At 40.5% G+C, this 21,452-nt stretch overlaps 1 protein-coding gene across 5 annotated transcripts; it reads left to right on the top strand.

Annotated features, from left to right (window-relative positions):
- The first annotated feature begins 4,399 nt into the window (after positions 1 to 4,399).
- Positions 4,400 to 20,649, top strand: LOC134320240 (uncharacterized). Of its 5 annotated transcripts, none has more exons than XM_063001573.1 (8): positions 4,400 to 5,689; positions 6,026 to 6,287; positions 6,385 to 6,419; positions 6,523 to 6,592; positions 7,319 to 9,781; positions 10,482 to 10,513; positions 10,865 to 17,916; positions 18,634 to 20,649. In XM_063001573.1, exons 2-5 carry the CDS (start codon positions 6,032 to 6,034, stop codon positions 7,996 to 7,998), a joined length of 1,041 nt encoding a protein of 346 aa, XP_062857643.1. In that variant the 5' UTR covers positions 4,400 to 5,689; positions 6,026 to 6,031; the 3' UTR covers positions 7,999 to 9,781; positions 10,482 to 10,513; positions 10,865 to 17,916; positions 18,634 to 20,649. The 5 variants fall into 5 exon arrangements, with proteins under 5 accessions (XP_062857643.1, XP_062857642.1, XP_062857640.1 ...); XM_063001572.1 differs by having other exon boundaries at positions 6,382 to 6,419; positions 17,885 to 17,916; positions 19,537 to 20,649; XM_063001570.1 differs by having other exon boundaries at positions 6,382 to 6,419; positions 17,885 to 17,916.
- Positions 20,650 to 21,452: the final 803 nt, after the last annotated feature.

The raw sequence follows: 21,452 nt of genomic DNA, 5'->3' as shown, positions 1-21,452 counted from the left end.
CAAGAAGTGGTTCTGATGTCCCAAAGCATCCATATGTTCTTCATGGTGATCAGAATAAGTGTTACGGTACCTCTCTACATGCAGTAGTGGATAAGCCGATGCAAAATGAGGGGCTGCTAGAACTCCAGTGTAAGGAAAGATGTGGTTCTGATGTCCTAAATCATCCAGATGTTTTTGATATCCTTCAGGACCAGAATGAGCATTATGTTACCTCTCATCCTGCAGCAGCAGGTGACCTGATGCAAAACGGGGGACTGCAAGATCTTCAGTTCAAAGAAAGAAATGGTTCAGATGTCCTAAAGCATCCAGATGTTCTTGATGGTGATCAGAATGAGAATTACGCTACCTCTCCACATGCAGTAGTGGACGAGCCAATGGAAAATGAGGGGCTGCAGGATCTTAAGATCAAAGAAAGAAATGGTTCTGATGTCCCAAAGCATCCATATGTTCTTGATGGTGAACAGAATGAGCATTACGGTACCCCTCTACCTGCTGTAGCAAACAACCTGATGCAAAACGAGGGACTGCAAGATCTTCAGTTCAAAGAGAGAAGAGGTTCTGATGTCATAAAGCATCCAGATGTTCTTGATGGTGATCAGAATGAGCATTACGATACCTCTCCACATGCAGTAGTGGACGAGCCAATGCAAAACAAGGGGCTGCAAAAACTTCAGTGTAAAGAAAGAAATGGTTCTGATGTCATAAAGCATCCAGATGTTCTTGACAGTCATCAGGACCAGAATGAGAATTATTGTACCTCTCTACCTGCTGTAGCAGATGACCCAATAAAAAACGAGGGGCTGCAAGATCTTCAGTTTAAAGAAAGAAAGGTTGATATCTTAAATCATCCAGATGTTCTTGTTGATAATCAGAATAAGCATTACGGTACCCCTCTACCTGCTGTAGTGGATAAGCCAATGCAAAACAAGGAACAAAAAGATATTCAGTTCAAAGGAAGAAGTGCTTCTGGTGTCCCAAATAATCCAGATGTTCTTAATATCTATCAGGGCCAGAGTAAGTGTTATGGTACCTCTCTACCTGCTGTAGCAGACAACCTATTGCAAATCAAGGGGCTACAAGATCTTCAGTTCAAAGAAAGAAATGGTTCAGATGTCCTAAAGCATCCAGATGTTCTTGATGGTGATCAGAATGAGAATTACGCTACCTCTCAACATGCAGTAGTGGACGAGCCAATGGAAAATGAGGGGCTGCAAGAATTTCAGTGTAAAGAAAGAAGTGCTTCTGATGTCATAAAGCATCCAGATGTTCTTGATGTTGATCAGTGTTATGGGACCTCTTTACCTGCAGTAGTGGATAAGCCAATGCAAAACGAGGGGCTGCAAGATCTTAAGATCAAACAAAGAAATGGTTCTGATGTCCCAAATCATCCAGATGTTCTTGATGGTGAACAGAATGAGCATGACGGTACCTCTCTACCTGCAGTAGTGGATGAGCTAATGCAAACTGAGGGGCTGCAGGGTCTTCAGTTCAAAGAAAGAAATAATTTTGATGTCCCGAATCTTCCAGACAATCATGATTATGATCAGAATATGCGTCACTGTACCTCCCTACCTGCATTAGCAGATTTCCTGATGCAAAACAAGGGACTGCTAGATCTTAAGTTACAAGCAAGAAGTGGTTCTGATGTCCCAAATCATCCAGATGTTCTTGATGTTGATCAGAATAAGCATTACGGTACCTCTCTACCTGCAGTAGCAGGTGGCCCAATGCAAAACCAGGGACTGCAAGATCCTAACTTAAATGAAAGAAGTGCTTCTGATGTCCCGAATCATCCACATGTCCTTGATGGCCATCAGGGCCAGAATAAGCATTATGGTACCCCTCTACCTGCTGTAGTGGATGAGCTCATGCAAAATGAGGGGCTGCAAGATCTTAAGTTCAAAGAAAGAAATAGTTCTGCTATCTTAAATCATCCAGATGTTCTTGATGGCCAGCAGTGCCAGCTACAACCAGTAGAAGAAAGCATGGATGTGCAGGAGACGGTCAGTGAACCAAATATGCAGTTTTACAAAAATTCTTTAAAGCCTCTGCAGCCTGATGGTCTGTTTGAAGCAAATCACAGTAAAACTTAATTTTCATCCCGTTTTCAAAACACATCAGTCATGCAGCTCCAGTCTGAGGGTCGAGATGATGCACGGCTAGAGGAAAACATGGACATACAAGAGAACGTGTATGAACCAAATGAGCGTTTTAACCCCACGTCTGTTTACAGTAGGTTTAGTGATCCAGCTGTGAGTTCTGTGACTGGTGCAGTGAAGGATCAAGATAAAGTAGTCACTGGGTCATGCTGAAAGTTCTTCAAAACTATTTGCTACAGACATTACAGGTCAACCCTTAAACCAAAGTACACCTTTAAATGAGACCAAGAAAAGAAACAATAACAGAAAGAAAGTGCTGAAGGAAAATAAGCTGAAGAAGATGAAGAAAATGACGGAGCGGGACATTGTGCTCCGTAACTGGGCTATGAAACAATGCAGCGGCAGTGAGGGGGAGATAAAGGAAGTATTTGATTGTATATTGATCAGTGATGTTGTGGAACACAGCGAGTACTCGTTTCTAAAGGCTGAAAATGTCATGAACTATAAGAACCCAAAAACTGGTGTAAATAAAATGATTTACCTCACTGATGAGAAAAAGTTCTCAATCGACACACAAACTCTGCTCCAGTATCACATGTACGTGTGTGACATTCCATCGACGATCGTCTTAGGTCCTCAAGAGGAAGAGAGGAGCATCGACAGGTCTTTCACTATAGACCCGTATCTGTGGTGCATTTCAAAGGTTTTTGTTCCTGCTCTTGCTGTGTACAAAAACATCCAGCAAAAGAAAAAGCTGTACTCTCTGATTTGAAAACGTGCAAAGATCCGAAGCCATCCGGTCACATTTAATTGTACAGAATTTTTAAAACATTTTCTTAAAGCAGAACTAAATGAAACACGAAAGTATTCATTAAACGAGTTATAATCACCTTCAATGCCACCACCCACTTGGAAGGACAAAGGTCAGGTGGGGTCACTTACAGCTGCCGCTGCAATATGATATCTTTGGGAATGGGGTTAGGCACCGTGACTGGCCAGCAGAGGGTGTTGCTGCAGCGCTTGACCACTGTCCCTTCCACTTACAGACACCCAGCCAGTCGTGTGCCTGTGCAGCCACCTTGGCCGGTCAGTAGCACAGCTGAGATTCGAACTTTGATCTCAAAGTTATATAATGCTTTATGCTTATTAAAAATGATGCTTTTTGTTGTTTGCAGTATAATTACTGATTTATTTTCCTGATTACAGTTGACTTATTTTAAAATGTCTGCAAATTATATTAAAATAAAGTGTTTTTCATTATTCAGTTTGTAGTTTTTGTTGTTCATACACTTCATCATTTATGTTCAACAGGTAGATCAGTTCTAACAGTGACAAGCTGTAGCTCTCGTACCACAGACAGACTGTTGACATCACTTCATTGTTGATGTCACGTTGGTTTACACAATTATTAGTATTGTTACCGGTCGTCTGGGTGCCCCTTAGCAGGCACAATCGGCAGTGCAGGCGGTGCAGCGGACAAAATCAGTCGCTAATCTGCTGGGTGAGAGAAGACGGGACTATAAAAAGTGGACGGGGTCTTCAATGCTGTGTAAGCACCCCGGTTAGTAGTCCACAGCACCAATCCTGCTCCTCACTGGTAATTCTTTCCAAAAACAACAGTGTGTTTTTGTGGTTAAAGTATGCATTACAGTAATTCACTCACAGGAAAAAAAATACCATTAAATACTCTGTGGTCGAAACTATATGGACATTTGATCATGAGCATGTTGGTCATTTTTTTTCAAAACCAACGTTAGTATGTGGTGCCCCTCCATGATTTTGGAGTTTGTGAGAATTGGAGCACATTTTATTAAAAGAGCGCATTTATGTCTTGCACACAGTGTCCGGGCATGGTGCCTGACCCACTGTGACTCTGACAATGAAAAGAAGATATACTTTATTTGTCATATATACGTATACAGTTGTACAGGGAGCTGGGGTCAGAGCGCAGGGTCAGCCATCATACAGCACCCCTGGAGCAGACAGGGTTAAGGGCCTTGCTCAAGGACCCAACAGTGGCTGAATAGCAGAGCCTGGATTTGAACCACCAATCTTCCGGTTGATAGTCCAAAGCTCTACCCACTAGGCTACCACTGTCCCTCAAACAGTTGTCCCTAAAGCAGTTGAAGGTCTGAATAAAGAAATGAATGAAGGTTCCATGTTGGTTTCTCCTCCCACACGTGACGAGTCCTGACACGAGTCTGAAGTTCGTCTCTCTGTGTGACATTTTTTACCTTTATTCTATCTGACACAATCAGGAGCAGGGCATTTCCTCTTTGCTCTACAGTCTGATCTCCGCCAGGTAAGAACGTTTAATATTCACGCTGCTGATGTGAGAAATGCTTTTCTTTATTACGGCTGCAAAATGAAACATTTATTATTGTTAATTTATTACGTGTTAATAATAATTTATTAACACTGTCGTGTAAAATATGCTTAAACTAATATAATGAATAAATGTGTTACTAAACTGAAAGTGAAAGTTTATATCTTGCACCAAAAACACGATTCTTATCTACATTTTCGGCATTTAGCAGACACTTTTATCCAAAGCGACTCACAATTATGACCTGAACATGATTTTGAGCAGTTGAGGTTAATGGTCTTGCTCAGGGGCCCAACAGTGGCAACTTAGCAGTGGTGGGGCTTGAACCGGCAACCTTCTGATTACTAGTCCAGTACCTTAACCACTGAGCTATCACTGCCCCTGAAGATAAAATTCTGGACTATTAATGTGCATCTCCTTATATTCAGTGATTCATTTATTTATGTAACTATTCATTTGTTAGTTATGATGCTGTATATCACAGTGTTATTAGAAAGAAACCATGTAAACAGGAAACACTGATCTAAAAGCACTGATCTAATGTAAAAGAATATTGCTGAACTGTGATAATAACATGAATTACAGCCCTAAGTGGAGAAAAAGACATATTTTGTTTATACTGACGCCATTTCTACCCAACAGTTACATTCATGTAATAAACAATGAACAAAATTATTATTTTTTGTGGCAGAGTGGCGCAAAGGGTAGTGCTGTTGCGTCACAGCAAGAAAGTCCTGGGTTCGATTTCTTAGCAGGCTGGGTGAGCAGGGGTCAGTGTGGGTTTCCATCAGGTTCTCCGGGTTTTCTCTCACACACGCAAAAACAACTGGAGCTGCAAAATTTACTCGTGTGTGTGTGTGTGTGTTCTGTGATGGACTGGCGACCTGTCCAGGGTGTTTCCTGCCATTTGCCCAGTGAATTAGTATTTTGCATAGAAAATAGGACAATCTGATTTTTTTGCTGTTCTCACTCTTTAACGGTTCTAACAGGCACATCAGTTATACATCAATAACATCAAATAAATAAAATATTCTCATATTTATAGCAACAGTATGGTGAAGGGCCTTTCCTTTATTTCTGTGCACAAACAGCCATTTTCAAACAGTGTTTTAGTTTGTAAACCTAATCACTCTTTTTTGTCTTCAACATGCCGTGCCAACATCTGAGGGCGTGTCAGGCTGTAGAGGAACAAGAACGTTCTCTTATCACAAATAGTTGATCCATACTACCTGTACATCTGTAACAGCTGCACAAATCCTCACAGGTAATCTATGCACTCCTTCGGCTTCTTGCTCATGTTTACTCCAGCCGTGCATTGTGCAGCGCCCCGTCTGCTGGTGACACATCCTCGGGTCCAATAGCACCGGCGGTTCTCAGAATAGTACAGAGATTCTTAAAAGCCTGAACAGAACCAGTTCACGATTCAGATTTATTTAGATCGAGAGAGTGAGGTCCATCATGACACAGGGCGAGGAGTTTGGTGTGAATGTTGCTGAAGCTCGATTCATGCTGACTTACTCTTAACCAGTTTGACCCACTTAACCATTACAGATGCTTCAATATAAAAAAGTGCACCGACATTGTGGTTGATTTTGAACAGGTGAAGATGGCGTCCCCCGCCGAACGGTTCCTGAAGGTCCACAGGAGTGAAATCGTGGGCCGAGTGAAGAGCGTAAACGGTCTGGCTGATTGTCTGCTTGAGAAGGAAGTGATTTCTAAGGAAGCATTGAATGAGATCAGTAGCCAGAAACCAGAAGAGGAGCAGATGAGGACAGTTTATAAGCATCTGAACAGCAGTAAGGCCTATGAATTAACATTAGAATGGCTGAAGAGACACGAGTCTCATGTGATGGAAGATCTGGGTAAGTAGCTTCATGCGGTGTGATTCATCCTGAAGATTAAAAAGATGGAACATTTTCTGAATTCTCAGTTATTCATGTTCTTTTTATTTTAAAGCAGAAAAGACAGAGACTCCGGAACCGAGCCACTCGAGAGTGAGTAACGTGGTGAAAGCTTCGGTTCTGTTTGTAACTCTGGGATTTATAGACATTTAGAATTGTATTAGAGTCACATTTTCTCTCTGGTGAACCCACATAGGAAAAAAGACAGAGAATCCAGAACCATGAAGCCATGGATGAAACAGATTGTGATCTCCAAACATCACCAGGTACTGAGTTCAGAGTATGTTGTGCGCATCTTGCTGCCACTTCTCATCTGCTTTTCGTCTTTTCTCTGTTTTTTTCCCAGTTTCTCTTTCACTGTTTGAAATCAGAGAATTGCACTGGCTTTCAATCACATCATGCATCAAATTCAAAATTCTGTTTCTTACATTTAAAGCTCTCCATGGTCTGGCCCCAGCTTTTGTTTAAGAGCTCTTACACCCCTACACTCCCTCTCGCTCCTTAAGGTCCTCCGGTGGAAGGTTCCTCTCTACGCCTCTGACTAAACTGTCCTCAAGGGTGGCAGATCTTTCAGTGCTGTTGCTCCTAAGCCCTGAAACTCTCCACCCCAAGATTGTTCTTATATCACTTTTTTAAATCTCTAGACTTTTCTTTTTAGTCAGTATTTTGGTTTTTCCCTCTACTGTAAAGTGACCTTGAGACTGTGAAAGGTGCTATATAATCAAAACATTATTATTATTACTATTATTATTACTGTTATTATTATTATTACTTTTGAAGATTTCTGTCGATTGTAGTCGGATGTGGAATTAAATTGCTGCAATTCTGACATTTAAGATTTTTTATTAGTAAATGTTTTACATTAATTGGTAAACACACACATTGACATTTTTGTTAATTTGATCTTTAATGATTAATTGTTTAAATGCTCTACCAAGTCAGGAAATGTAAGTGTATTTTATTAACAACAACTTTGTGTGGTTTTGAAACAGATCTCAAGACCTTATCCACCATGGCCAAACTGGACGACTGGGTCTCTGATCCTAAAATCAGTGAAAAACTGGTTAATGACCTGAAGGAGAAGCTTGCTCAGGGTGAAATGGAGGGTTTGGAGGATTATCTGAAGGACATAAAGCTGAAAAAGAGTCTGTGTCTCACTGCTAAAGAGATCAACGAGATCAGACAGAGAAAAGATCTTCGTTCATTTCTTACAGACGTTAAAGGAGCCAAATTTCCTAAAAATACACTTGACCACTTTTTTGAGAAGGTCAGAAGTAAGGCCTCAACAGCCAAGAAAAAGCCTGAACAGTACAGTAATTACGACGACTCCATAAACCATAATGCAGATGATTTGAACAGCAGTGGATACGGATCTTCATGCAGCTCAAGTTTTAATAGCAGAGTGTTTCCTCACACTGTGTTCCCAAATGAGGACGTGTTCATATGTGAAGGTGTCACTGATGTCAGTCACACACACAACATGGAGGTCACGGATTACGAGTCCAAAAGCGCAGACCTAGACTTCAAAGCGGACGTTCCACACCCAACAGAAAACGCAGATCAGATTCAGCAAGCTGTCAGAAGCAGTGGAGGAACCAGGGAATTAAAAGAAAAGCAGGAAATGGACGACACTGACTGTCCTCCTCAAACATCCTCTCAAAACCTTTTTTAATGTTCCTCTGTTTGCCAAAAAGAGCAAGTTGTCCAGCTACAGTCCAAGCTACAGGACAAAGTCGATACCTCATTTGAAGAAAGAGCGGTGGTCTGGTTGTGGAAGGTTTGGAGCCAGAAGATAAGCAGCAGAGCAGTTACAATCATGGAGATGATTTTGATGAGCCGGATGGACCACAAGGAATGATCATTTTTCCAAAGCTTGAAGACGTTCCCCCTAGTACTTGGAGCCGAGACCTTCAACTACAGTCCGCAGATGGTGGACGGCTAGAAAAACGCACGGACACACTAAGGAACACGGGTGAAGAGCTTAAGAAAGCCAACTGCTCCAACATGTCTTCATTAAAGAACCCAAAACCAAAAAGAGAGAAGAGGAGGAACGTGGAAGGACAGCCGAACAGAAGAATCGAGCAGTACGGCACTGTGCTTTGTAACTGGTTAATGAATCAATGCAGCGGCAGTGAGGAGGAGTTCAAGAAATTATTCGACCGTATCTCAGTAAAACACGTAGTAGAACACAGCGAGTACCCGTTCTTCATAGCTGAAAACATCACAGTGTTTAAGAACCCACAAACTGGTGAAGAACAGATCATCGTCGTGAAGGATGAGAAGAAGAACTCCACAGAGACCACAAGTCTGATCCATTATCAGATGTTTGTGTGTGACATTCAGAAAACTGTCCTCTTAGGTTCTAAAGAGCCTAAAGAGAAGCAGATCGGCTTTGAGGAGTCCGAGGTTCCTGTAAATCGCTGCCTGAGGAGCATCCTGGAGGTGTTCGCTCCTGCTCTCGCTGTGTTCAAAAATATTCAAAGAAAAGAAAGACTGGACTCGTATCTGAAAACGATCCAAGGGCGGAAAGAAAATCCTCGTTAGTGTATTTGTGGAGGATCAGAGAACAGTACATGGAACAGGAGTTTTGCCTAGGTTACAAACCCAAACTGTCATCTTACGCTGGGAAAATACGTCCATTTGTTCAGATATAATCCAAGATTTTGATTATTTCTCAATATTTTGAGTCTTTAACGTTCACGGCTTCACACTGCAGCCCCGATCATGAATGTTTTTTAATCCATTGTTTTGTTTCCACACTCGTCGACTGGCTGATTAAGGACGTCTGTGCTGAAAATACTCAGAAAAAAAATATTTACTGTTTTTTTATTTCTTTTATTGATTTTTAAAACAATACCTGCACAAAGCTGTAAAATTTCTCCTATTTTTGCATATTTGTCACACAGAAGTTTCAAATCAAACTACTTTTAATATCAGACAGACTGAAAAAATCATTCCAACCTTCTGAGACCGCATTCCAACAGAAGAACATCGTACCAGGGTTTTTAATCACACACGACTCCTACATACAGGAGCAGCCGAAAGAAGAAAAGAAATCTCATTTTTTATGTTTTTTTAGGTTTGACAGGGCAGTGGTAGCTCAGTAGTAAAGGTACTAGATCAAAAGGTCACTGGTTTAAGCCCCACCACTGCCAAGCTGCCACTGTGTACTTTGGTGTCCTGCACAGAAAACTGAAGCTGAACGTTTTAAAGTTTATGTTCCACTAATTCAGTCACTGTATAAGATCAGCTGTTAATATTAATAAAATCCCAAGAATAAAACTGAGCATTTTATCTTTTTTATCACTCATGTCATGATATGATTCCAGTAGTTTTCAGCAGTGTTGGACTTTGCCTCATTATGACGTCCACACACTTTATTATTCCAACCGCAGTGAGGGTCACAAGAACCTCGGTAAACTAACACAGAGCTCCACAATCCAACCACCACAAAGGTAAGTGAAGATTTACCACAGAGATCAGCTTCTAAAATCAAAACTTTGTGTTTTTAAAGCTCTACAGGTTTAATAATGGAGATTATTTACTGTTTTAAGTTTACTTACTTACATCAGACAGATTCTATGTAGTCAAGAGATATGATTAGCTGCAAAATGTACAGTTTCATGTTAAATTTTTCCCTTTTATTTAAGTTTTTTGTGTTGATTCTGTCACTTATTGGAAATAAAAACAAATAAAAAGTATGTGGACGCCTGAAACTAATTATTGACGTTTTTGTTTGGCTTTCTGTAACATTAGTGTGACAAAAATAATGACCAGAGCATGAGAGCAAGTTTAAATAAACCAAGATTTGTTAATTAGATTTAAAAATAGTAAAACTTTAAAGTAAAATAACCCACACCCACGAACTACAGGAAACCTACAGAGAACTTCACACGTGTCTGAAGAGGCAGCGCTGTGTGTAACCGGCAGAGGCCGCCAAATTGCACAGAATTCAATCCTAACTGACACCCTGTGAAGAATCACCTCTATTCTACCTCAGTTCAGTGAAACAACGATTATTTCCATTTTTAAAACTTGCGTGCAATTAAAAAAGTCCAAAGACAAGATTTTTATATAATAAATTTTTATTGTTTTTATGTACCATGGATTCATGGAAAGTTTAGTTTTATTAATTTTTTTTCTCGTTATGTGCAGGATCCAGACTGACGAAGCTATGGGTGCAATAAGTAAGTTCAGAAATATTATAAATATTATAAATAATAAAACTGAGGGGTTCTGCCATGGCTCAAAACTTCTAAACTTTATTCAGAATTGCCAGTCAGTTAAAAAAAAACATTTCTCAAAGCAAGATTGCAAATAATGTGGGTCATTCACCATCTACCCTACATAATATTGTAAAAAGATTCAGGGAACTCACAATCTCAGTCGATGTAGGGCAAGGCTGGAAGCCACTTTTAAATGTACGAGACTTTCATGCCCTCAGATATTGCATGAGAAACAGTCAGTTACTGTTTGCTTTAGTCAATTAAAAATAAATGTTTTATATTGATGGTTTTTCACTATCCAATTTGAAACAGATCTCAGGTCTGTATCCACCACTGCCAAACTGGAAGAATGGGTCTCTGATCCCAGAATCAGCCAAAACCTGATTGATGACCTGAAGGAGAAGCTCGCTCAGGGTATAATGGAGGGTCTGGAGGATTATCTGAAAGACATGAAGCTGAAAAAGAGTCTGTGGGTGTGTTCGAAAACCTAGGGAGCTGCCTTGCTGTCTTACTGTCTACATAGGCAGCTGACTTAGTAGAGAGTATTCTAATAAGTCAGTGACTTAAAAGGCAGGTTATTCGAACGCACTACTTAGATAGCGATAACATCGGGTTTAGCATTTCACGTTTAGCATTTAGCATCTTGCCATTAAAACCAATAAACTGAGGTAGCACAGCACGCTAACGTCAATAACATCTCCCTTCATGTACCGATAACGGTTAAATTTCCTGACAAGCCCGAACTTGCAAATAAAAACACTCGGTACAAGTTTATACAAGTTAAAAATCAGTAATATTTTATTTACGTTTGAAAATAACTCCATTCGTTTCTCCGCCCCGTCAGCCATGAATGCTGGGATTGTCTTGATCACTAAGGCAGCGTCGGAGCTCACTCGTTCTTGAGCCAAAATAACATTGAAATAATAAGATGCCTCAGAAGTGAGGATTTTAAGGCATCTAGGATTTCGAACAGCCTCCTTCTCGGGAGCGCGCACAGGATGACGTAAAATGCTGCCTATGTAGACAGCACACTAGCTTTTCGAACACACCCTGTGTCTCACTGCTGATGACATGGATAAGATTAGAAACAACGATGAACTTGGGTGGTTCCTTGATGTGATGAACGGTACTAAATTCCCTTTAGGTTTACTGGATTTGTTTTTTCAGAAGGACACAGACCTACCGAATCATTTACAGGTGTGTGAGGTGGGAGAATAATAATAATAATACTTTAAATTTATATAGCGCCTTTCAAGATACCCAAGGTCGCTTTACATCGAACAATAAACAGTTCAGTGAGGTACAAAAGAAAACATAGTTAATTGAAGAGATGGGTTTTTAACAGAGATGTAAATTGTGGAAGTGAAGAGACAGAGCGAAGAGAAGAAGGGAGAGCGTTCCACAGAGTGGGGGCAGCCACACTAAATGATCTGCCACCCAAGGTTGACAGCCTAAATCTAGGTGTGGCCAGCAGGCCAGCATTGGAGGACCTGAGTGAACGCCTGGGTTTGTAAGGTGTCAGCAGATGGTAGAGGTAGACCGGGGCAAGTCCATGAAGGGCTTTAAAAGTAAGGAGTAGTATTTTAAATTGGAGGCGTTTATGCACAGGGAGCCAATGCAATTGCTCCAAAACCGGGGTGATATGGTCGTGTTTTCGAGTGGATGTGAGGATCCTGGCCGCAGCATTTTGAATAAGTTGTAGAGGGCGTATCGACTTGTTAGGAAGACCATAGAGCAGTGAGTTGCAATAGTCCAGCCGAGAAGTAACAAAAGCATGGACCAAAAGCTCTGCTGTCTGAGGTGAAATCATGGGGCGAAGACGAGAAATGTTACGTAGGTGGAAGTAAGCAGACTTTGTGATGGAGCGGATGTAGGGCTGAAAAGTTAGGAGAGGGTCGACTGTCACACCAAGGTTCCGTGCAGTAGCAGCAGGAAAAACAGAGGTGTTCCCAATGAGAAGAACAGGGCAAGAGAAAGAGGAAAGTGCAGCTTTCGAGCCAATATACAGAAGCTCAGTTTTATCAGTATTTAATTGAAGATAATTCACCCGCAGCCATAGGATGAGATCTTGAAGACACCTGGAGAGAGCAGTAGGAGGAAAGGGATCAGAGGGCCTAAGGCTAAGATAAATCTGTGTGTCGTCCGTGTAGCAGTGGAATTTTAACCCGTGATTTCGGAAAATTTCACCCAGGGGAGAGATGTATAGAATAAATAGCAATGGTCCAAGGACCGAGCCCTGCGGCACACCCTGATGTATGTATGCATTATTTGAGACATGGCACCCTAGCTGCACAAAATGTTGCCTGTCAGAGAGGTATGATTTAAACCATGCAAGTGGCAGGCCGGAAAGACCAATATTGGACAGTCTGGACAGAAGAATAGTGTGGTTTATAGTATCAAATGCGGCAGTGAGTTCGAGAAGTAGAAGCATAGAGACCAGCCTTTTGTCAGCGAACAGAAGGAGGTCATTTAAAACGCAAAGCAATGCAGTCTCTGTACTATGATATGGACGGAAACCAGATTGAAAATCTTCGAGCAGGTGATTAGAATTTAAGAAATCAAGCAGCTGGGATGCCACGACTCTTTCGACTGCAGCGAGTTTCCATGATGGAGGAACATAGCCAGAAGAAAGTGATAAATTGACCATGTGACAGATAGGGGCAGCAAAAGCAGGCACAGAGGACTGAAGGAGGAAGGTAGGGATTGGGTCTAGACGGGCGGATGTGGTAGACTTTGACTTAGTGATGATTTGTGAAACTTCAGCAAAATCAACTGGTAGGAACAAAGAGAAAAGTTCAGAACCAGGCACCAGCGAAAGATGGGATGGGGCATATGCAGGTGCACCCTGAAGCCCCCTATAGATAGTTGACACCTTGTCACTAAAAAAGTTAAGGAAGGCCTCACACAAACCAGGGGAAGGGACAACTGGGTCACTGGGGGGGCATACTAGTTTTTTGACTGTGGTGAACAGCCGTTTAGGATTTTGACCAGCTTTTTTAAACACCTCAGTGTAGTACAAACAGCGAGCTTTATTTAGGGCCGCTTTATAATCGGCCACGTGGTCCGTAAATGCCAAAAAATGAACCGTGAGGCCAGATTTCTTATAACGCCGCTCTAGGCGCCGACCCAACGTTTTGAGGGCACGAAGCTCGCCGTTGAACCAGGGTGCAGAATGAGAGGAAGGCACAAACCGGGACTTAATCGGTGCCAGGGTGTCAAAAATCCTTGCCAGTGTTGTGTTGTATGATAGTGTAGCCTCATCGAGAGAGTGAAGTAAACAGATGTCATTGAAATGAGACACACTAAGAAGAGTAGACAGGGAAGAGGGATCAGCAGCAGAGAGATTTCAGTATGAACGTAGCAGTTTGGGATGAGACTTGGGAACGGGTAAGGAGGCACAGAAGGAAATAAAGAGGTGATCAGATAGGCCGGTAGAGTGCCCAGAGAATTTACTGACAATCCCATTATTAGAACAGATGACATCTAGAATATGACCATATTTGTGAGTTGGAAAATAAATAAAAAGTTGGAGAAGAACCCTCAGCCAGTAGTTCTGCACCTTCAGCTCTGAACAAGGACAATGAAAAGCTTAGAAGAAAGGAAACACAGCACCGAGTTCTTCTGGATTGGGCAATGAAACTATGTGATGGGAGTGAGAAAGAGTTAAGCAAGGTTCTTGAGAACATCTCAATAAGAAATGTGGTAGAACACAGTGAGTACCCATTTCTTGTAGCAGAAAAAGTCATGGTGTACAACGAACCACTAACTGAAGAACAAAAAAACCTCATGAAGTACAATAAAGTAGAAATTGACAAACAAAAAAATCCTGGTCATCACTGATGAAAAGAGAAACTCGGTCAAAATGATGAATCTGATTAATTATCAGATGTTTTTGTGTGACATTGACACAACAATCATGTTAAGGCCCGAAGAACCTAAAGAGCAGCACATCAAGTATAACGAGACTCTGGTTCCTACCAATCTGTGTCTGAGGTGCATTTTAGAGGTTTTCCTCCCCGCTCTGGCCGTCTTAAAAAAAAAACAGAGAAAAGAGAAGTTTTCACACCAGAAAACAAACGAGTAATAATAAACCTCAGTGATCTCAGTTCATCTCAGTGCACGTGGAACATCATTCTGTTCATTTATTTATGTTTTATAGAGTAAAAGTTTATTTCCTGGATGTGACCTGAAGTAAATGTACAATCTTCAAAACGCTTTGATGATTTTTACTTTTAGTGAAGATGTTCTCTACATTACTCTTTATCACATATGTAACATGATTCATGTGCACAAATGATAAATGTGATATTCTTTTGTTTTCGCCGAGCGAAAATCAGGGCAAAAATCGTGTAGTGTGAACCAGGCATAATATGTAAAAGATAGTGGTGCTAAATTCGGTTCATTTTATGGACTCAGGTTAATCTGAGTCACTCAGTAATGTGATCCGGTTCACTTGAGTCATTTGAGTCACTTGAGTCACTTTACTGACATCTTGATTGCGATTGATTTACTGCATGAAAATGCATCTAGATATCACTTGTCCTCCGTGCTCTTGTCTTCTGTAAATAAATCCTTCTCTCTTAATTCTCTTGTCTCCTCACACTTCTCCTGTCAGTGACAAGTTGACACTTTTTTCTAAGTGGAATCTTGATCATGGGGGAGAGGGGGGTGGACTCACCTAGCAATCAGATGGGTATATTAATGGGTCAAGGGTTCAAGGGGGATGGTCAACAATAAATTGCCATTTTAACTTCACCCAGTCAGGCAGCCACAGTGGCACAAAAACAAACAGTCAATAAATTACCATGGGGGCTATGATACTCCTTAAGTGGTACAGTAATTAAGTAGTCTGTAAGCATTTGCATGTTAATAATAATAATAATAATATAACTATATTTTGTTGTTGTTCTGCTTACAAGGAAATATGCTGCATTACTAATCTACATCACTACTACTGATAATAATAATAATAATAATAATAATAATAATAATAATAATAATAATAATAACGTGCATAAAATCAGCCACATAACGAACACCAGTGTGTTTAACCGCTTGTTTATCAGAATATTTATCTTATTACTGAGATTCACGGACTGGAGTGAAGCCGGTTCAGCCAAATCATCCCGGTGTTTCCGTGAGTCTGATCACTGGTCTTGTGTACTTAACAGCAGCCAGTCAGAGGACTTATAGGATCCAGGTTCATTGACATCTCAGACTCGTGATTCCTGATTCAGTACAAAGATTCGAATCATTAACCCGGGTGATTCAGGAACCACCCAGCTCTAGTTTGCACACACACACACACACACAAACACACACACACACACACACACACACAAGTCCAATTTTTGATAAAACGGGAGAAAGGTACTGAATGTAGCCGAGAAAAAAACTGAAACGTAAGTATCGATCCCATCACGTTGGTATCGATCCGATTCCAGTACCAACGTTGGTATCGATACTATCGATATTTGGATCGATCCACCCACCACTAGTGTGAGAATAATAGAATAAGGAAGTTACTTCTGAGCTCTACAATCCAGCCACCTGAAAGGTAAGTGAAGATTTACCACAAACAACAGCTTCTAAAATCAGAACTTTGTGTTTTTAAAGCTCTACAGGTTTAATAATGAAGATTAATTGGTGTTTTAAGTTTACTTATGTTCACACTACACGACTTTCCAAGTGGTCAGGTCGCTGTACAGTTCTCACTACACGACTGGATCTCTTGTAATCGGGAGTCTTTCAGGTCGGTGTGTATTTTACACTACACGACTGATGGGTGATAGGGGGTTTCACACACTACACCATCTATCACCAACTGGAATCGCAGGCGAGCTTCTCTGCTCTCCCAAACTACGTTCTGTCACAAAAACAAACGTGAGAAGTGACGAGGGGTTTAATGATACCACGTCCAAAAATGCACGTCAACAAGTAGCGAGCGATCAAAGTTTGTGTGCTGATGTGCAGCGTAAAATCAAAGAGAAAAATAAATGAATCTGAGTGGATTTGGCAACACGACCAGCATGGATTGTTCTGTAGTGAGTTGGAGGTTAATAAATATTGTTTGCAATGCAGCGTGGGTGTTTTGTAGAGAACGATAAGGTCAGAAATACTGTAAAGGTTGTGTGTGTGCTGATGTATTCTGATATAAACTATATTACGCCCCTGTCCCACCTGTTTACACTCCTCCCCTGCGTTTCCCCTCACACCGTATTTTGCGTTCCCATTGGCTGTTTGACACAGCACTCATTGCCAGTCGGGCAACTCAGATTCAAATATCTGACATGCTAGATATCTCTCTTCAGTCGTTTGGATCGAGTTGTTGAGTAGTTCACACATAGCGATTGAGAGTCGAGTTTCAATCGCAGAGCGAACGCCGAGTTGCTCCCGAGCGCCGACCAGAAAATCTGGGCAAAAGTCGTGTAGTGTGAACCAGGCATAACTTTCATTAGACGGAAAGTAAAAACTCTGTTTAGTCTAGAAATATGATTAGCTGAAAAGTTTACAGTTTTATGTTTATATTTTCCATGTTCTTAAAGTTTTTTTTGTGTTGATTCTGTCGCTGGAAATAAAACAAATAAAAAGTATGTGGATGCCTGAAACACATTATTGACGATTCTGTTTGGCTTTCTGTGACATTAGTGTGACAAAAATAATGACCAGAGCATGAAAGCAAGTTTAAATAAACCAAGACTTGTTAAATAGATTTAAAAATAGTAAAACTTTAAAGTAAAATACACCCACACACACACACAGGAAATCTACAGAGAACTTCACACGTGTTGGAGGAGGCAGCGCTGCTGTGTAACCGGCGCCAAAGTGCACAGAATTCAATCCTAACTGAGACACTGTGAAGAAAAAACCTCTCTATTACACACACACACACACACACACACACACACACACACACACACACACACACACACACACACACACATACAAACCCAAGTTAAACCAGAGGGAAAACTGACAATTTTTTTCAATTTTGATAAAAAAAATTTTAAACCTGTGTTCAATTAAAATAGTCCAAAAACAAGATTTGTTTTATGTACCATGGATTCAGAGATTGCGATCTTAGCGCAGGTCCCAAGCCCGGACAGAAATAGGAGGGTTGTATCAGGGTATTTGGGGAAAAACTGTGCCAAGTCTGAGGACCAGATTTTTCCACACTGGGTCATTTGATTTTATATACAGTACAAGACAAGAACTGTATTATTTAAACAAATACGCTAAAATTAAATAAATCAGGAAGGAGCAAATTCTTTTTCATGCTGTATTTATGGTTTAGTCTGTATTTTATTGAATTTTTTTTTTCATTATGTGCAGGATCCAGACTAATGTAGCTATGGCTGCACTAAGTAAGTTCAAAAATATTATAAATATTATAACTGGGGGCTTCTGTCATGGCTCAAAACTTCAAAACTTTATTAGGAATTGCCAGTCAGTACAAAAACAACATTTCTCAAAGCAAGATTGCAAATAATTTGGGTCATTCACCATCTACCCTACATAATATTGTGAAAAGATTCAGTGTATTCTCAGTCTCAGTCCATCGAGGGTCGAGGGTGGAAGTCACTGTTAAATGTACGAAACCTTCAAATGGTTCACCAATCGTCTCACACCTAGTCGCCTTCTAAATCTTTTAATAGTTCATTATATTAATAGATAATTATAAAAACAGCACAAACACTCACAGGTAATCTACCTGCTACACCATTGTGTTAGTACTGTTACTTTTCTCATGCCACGCCCACTGTTTATGACGCATTGCGGCTCCCAATTACTGGTGGAAACGCTACCAGTTCTTTAAAAAGCACCAAGGTTTTAAGAAGCCTGAACCGAACCTGTTCAAGAATCCTTTTGGACAAAATGGGCTATCAGATATCATTGCATGAGAAACAGTCATGATACTGTGATAAATACAGCCACTTAGGCTCGGGAGTACTTCAGAAAATCGCCTCTGCTTTGAGAAATACAACCTGAAACTCTGTTACACAAAGAGAACGCTGTACAGCAATTCTATTCAGAAGTTCTCTGCGCCTCAACTTGTTTCATTTCATGTTTTATTTCTTTAGCTGAAATCATTCAGTGTGACAAACATACAGTAACTGAGACTTTCAAACAGACGGGGGGCCAAAAGGTTCTTACAGCACTGTAGGTGTACATGTGCGTTTATGCCTGGTTCACACTACACGATTTTTGCCCTGATTTTCGTTCGCGACTGGTCAGCGCTAGATTTGCCGGCTCGGGAACAACTCGGCTTTCGTCAAAGCGAGATTTCTAGTATGTCAGATATCTGATCTGAGTTGCCCAACTGGCAGTGAGTGTTGAACAGCCAATAAGAACGCAAGATCTGGTGTGAGGGGAAACGCAGGGGAGGAGTGTAAACAGGTGGTACAGGGGTGTAATATAGTTTATATCAGAATACATCAGCACACACACGAGTTTTACAGTATTTCTGACCTTATTGTTCTCTACAAAACACCCACGCTGCATTGCAAACAATATTTATTAACCTCCAACTCACTATAGAACAATCCATGCTGGTCGTGTTGCCAAATCCACTCAGATTCATTTATTTTTCCTCTTTGATTTTACGCTGCACATCAGCACACAAACTTTGATCGCTCGCTACTTGTTGAGTGTATTTTTGGACGTGGTATCATTAAACCCCTTGTCACTTCTCACGTGTGTTTTCGTGACAAAACGTAGTTTGGGAGACCAGAGAAGTTGGTGATCCAGTTGGTGATAGATGGTGTAGTGTGAAACCCCCTATCACCGATCAGTCCTGTAGTGTGAAATACAGACACACCTGAAAGACTCCCGGTTACAAGAGATCCAGTCATGTAGTGTGAACTGTACAGCGACCTGATAACTCGGAAAGTCGTGTAGTGTGAACTTGGCATTAGTTATCTTACAATAAATGTTTTATGTTGATGATTTTTTTACTATCTGAAAATTGTCTAAATTTAAAACAGATCTCAGGTCTGTATCCACCATGGCCAAACTGGACGAATGGGTCTCTGATCCCAAAAACAGCCAGAATCTGATTGATGACCTGGAGAAGAAGCTCGATCAAGGTGAAATGAAGGCTCTGGAGGATTATCTGAAAAATAAGAAGCTGAAAAAGAGTGTGTTTTTATGCTGATGACATGGATAAGATTAAAAACAACGATGAACTTGGGTGGTTCCTTGATGTAATGAACGACACTACATTCCCTTTAAGTTTACTGGATTTGTTTTTTCAGAGGAACACAGACTACAACCCGTCGAATCATTTACAGGCATGTGAGGTGGGAAAAGAACCCCTTAGCCAGTAGTTCTGCACCTTCAGCTACGAACAAGGACAATGAAAAGCTTAGAAGAAAGTGCAGGAGCGAGTTCTTGTGAATTGGGCAATGAAACAATGTGATGGGAGTGAGAAAGAGTTAAACAAGGTTCTTGAGAACATCTCAATTAGAAACATGGTGGAAAACAAAGAGTACCCATTTTTTGTAACTGAAAATGTCATGGTGTACAACAAACCACTAACTGATGAGGAAGAATCAGGAAGTAGGTTCTACAGCCAAGCACGTAGAGAACGTAAAATTCTGGTCATCACTGATGAAAGGAGAAACTCGGTCAAAATGATGAATCTGATTCATTATCAGATGTTTGTGAGCAACATTCACACAACAGTCATGTTAAGTACTAAAGAACCTAAAGAGCAGCACATCAAGTATAACGAGACTCTGGTTCCTACCAATCTGTGTCTGAGGTGCATTTTAGAGGTTTTCCTCCCCGCTCTGGCCGTCTTAAAAAAAATGCAGAGAAAAGAGTTTGTTTTCACAGTTTAAGTTGTTTTTACACCTGAAAACATGTAATAATAAACCTCAGTGATCTCAGTTTATCTCATCATCATTCCCTCCACTCATTTATGTTTTACAGAATAAAAGTTTATTTCCTGGATGTGACCTGAAGTAAATTTTACTTTTAGTGAAGATGTTCTCTACATTATTGTTTATCACATATGTAACATGATTCATGTGCACAAATGATAAATGTGATATTTTCTTTTGTCTTCTTTCAATAAAGTAAAGACACACCGCTCATTATTTACCTGTTCTTGTTGAGAGAAAAGTGGACAGTTCTGGAGAACACATGATTAAAGCACAAATCGGCTTGTTTTACATTCCTCCTCTAGTCATGTGATAGACATGCCCCCATAAGCCAAATCAACCACCCCACCACCCTACTCCACAAAAATTATAACGAGAATGATTTTTTAGGTCCACTGGTCCATGCACTTGTAATGGGCTCAATCAAACTAGCCCATGTAGCGGAATGCTGCTAAAGGACTAAACCATAAATTCAAATAAGCATAAGTGATTCAACTACGGTTCTCTTCCTGCAGAGACTTCCTTCATCAGCCGACAGGTACGCATGTCTCACGTGCTCATGGTGAAGTCTTTGGTTTCAAATCCTTTTTATACGCTTCAATCAGGCTCTAAACCTCCTGGTTCTACCCACTATTCAATCCACTCTAGATAATCATATATTATTTCCCAGTAATAGTTCACCTACAGATTTATACTTCTATAATTACCACTTAGTTATGTAATTTACTGATTAACTGTTATTATTTTTGTTAATTCAATGAACATTATACTGATTTAAAATTTAGTACTGTGAGTTTGATTACCTGGGTGAGAGAAATAATCAACTAACAGACTTTACCTCAACAGAAAGTGACTGATATGATATGAATTTGGTGTTCTTTCAGATTGTAAGATTCACAGTTTTAGTATTCAACTATCAATAAAAATAACATTTATTATATTTTTTATGTTACACAAAGAAGTGTGTTATTAAAACCTGAAACCCCCAGGACCATTACACACTCCAACTAGGGTCA

Source organism: Trichomycterus rosablanca, chromosome 9, assembly GCF_030014385.1.
Source record: "Trichomycterus rosablanca isolate fTriRos1 chromosome 9, fTriRos1.hap1, whole genome shotgun sequence".
Taxonomy (NCBI): Eukaryota; Metazoa; Chordata; class Actinopteri; order Siluriformes; family Trichomycteridae; genus Trichomycterus; species Trichomycterus rosablanca.
This window is presented reverse-complemented; position numbering and strand designations above follow the sequence as displayed.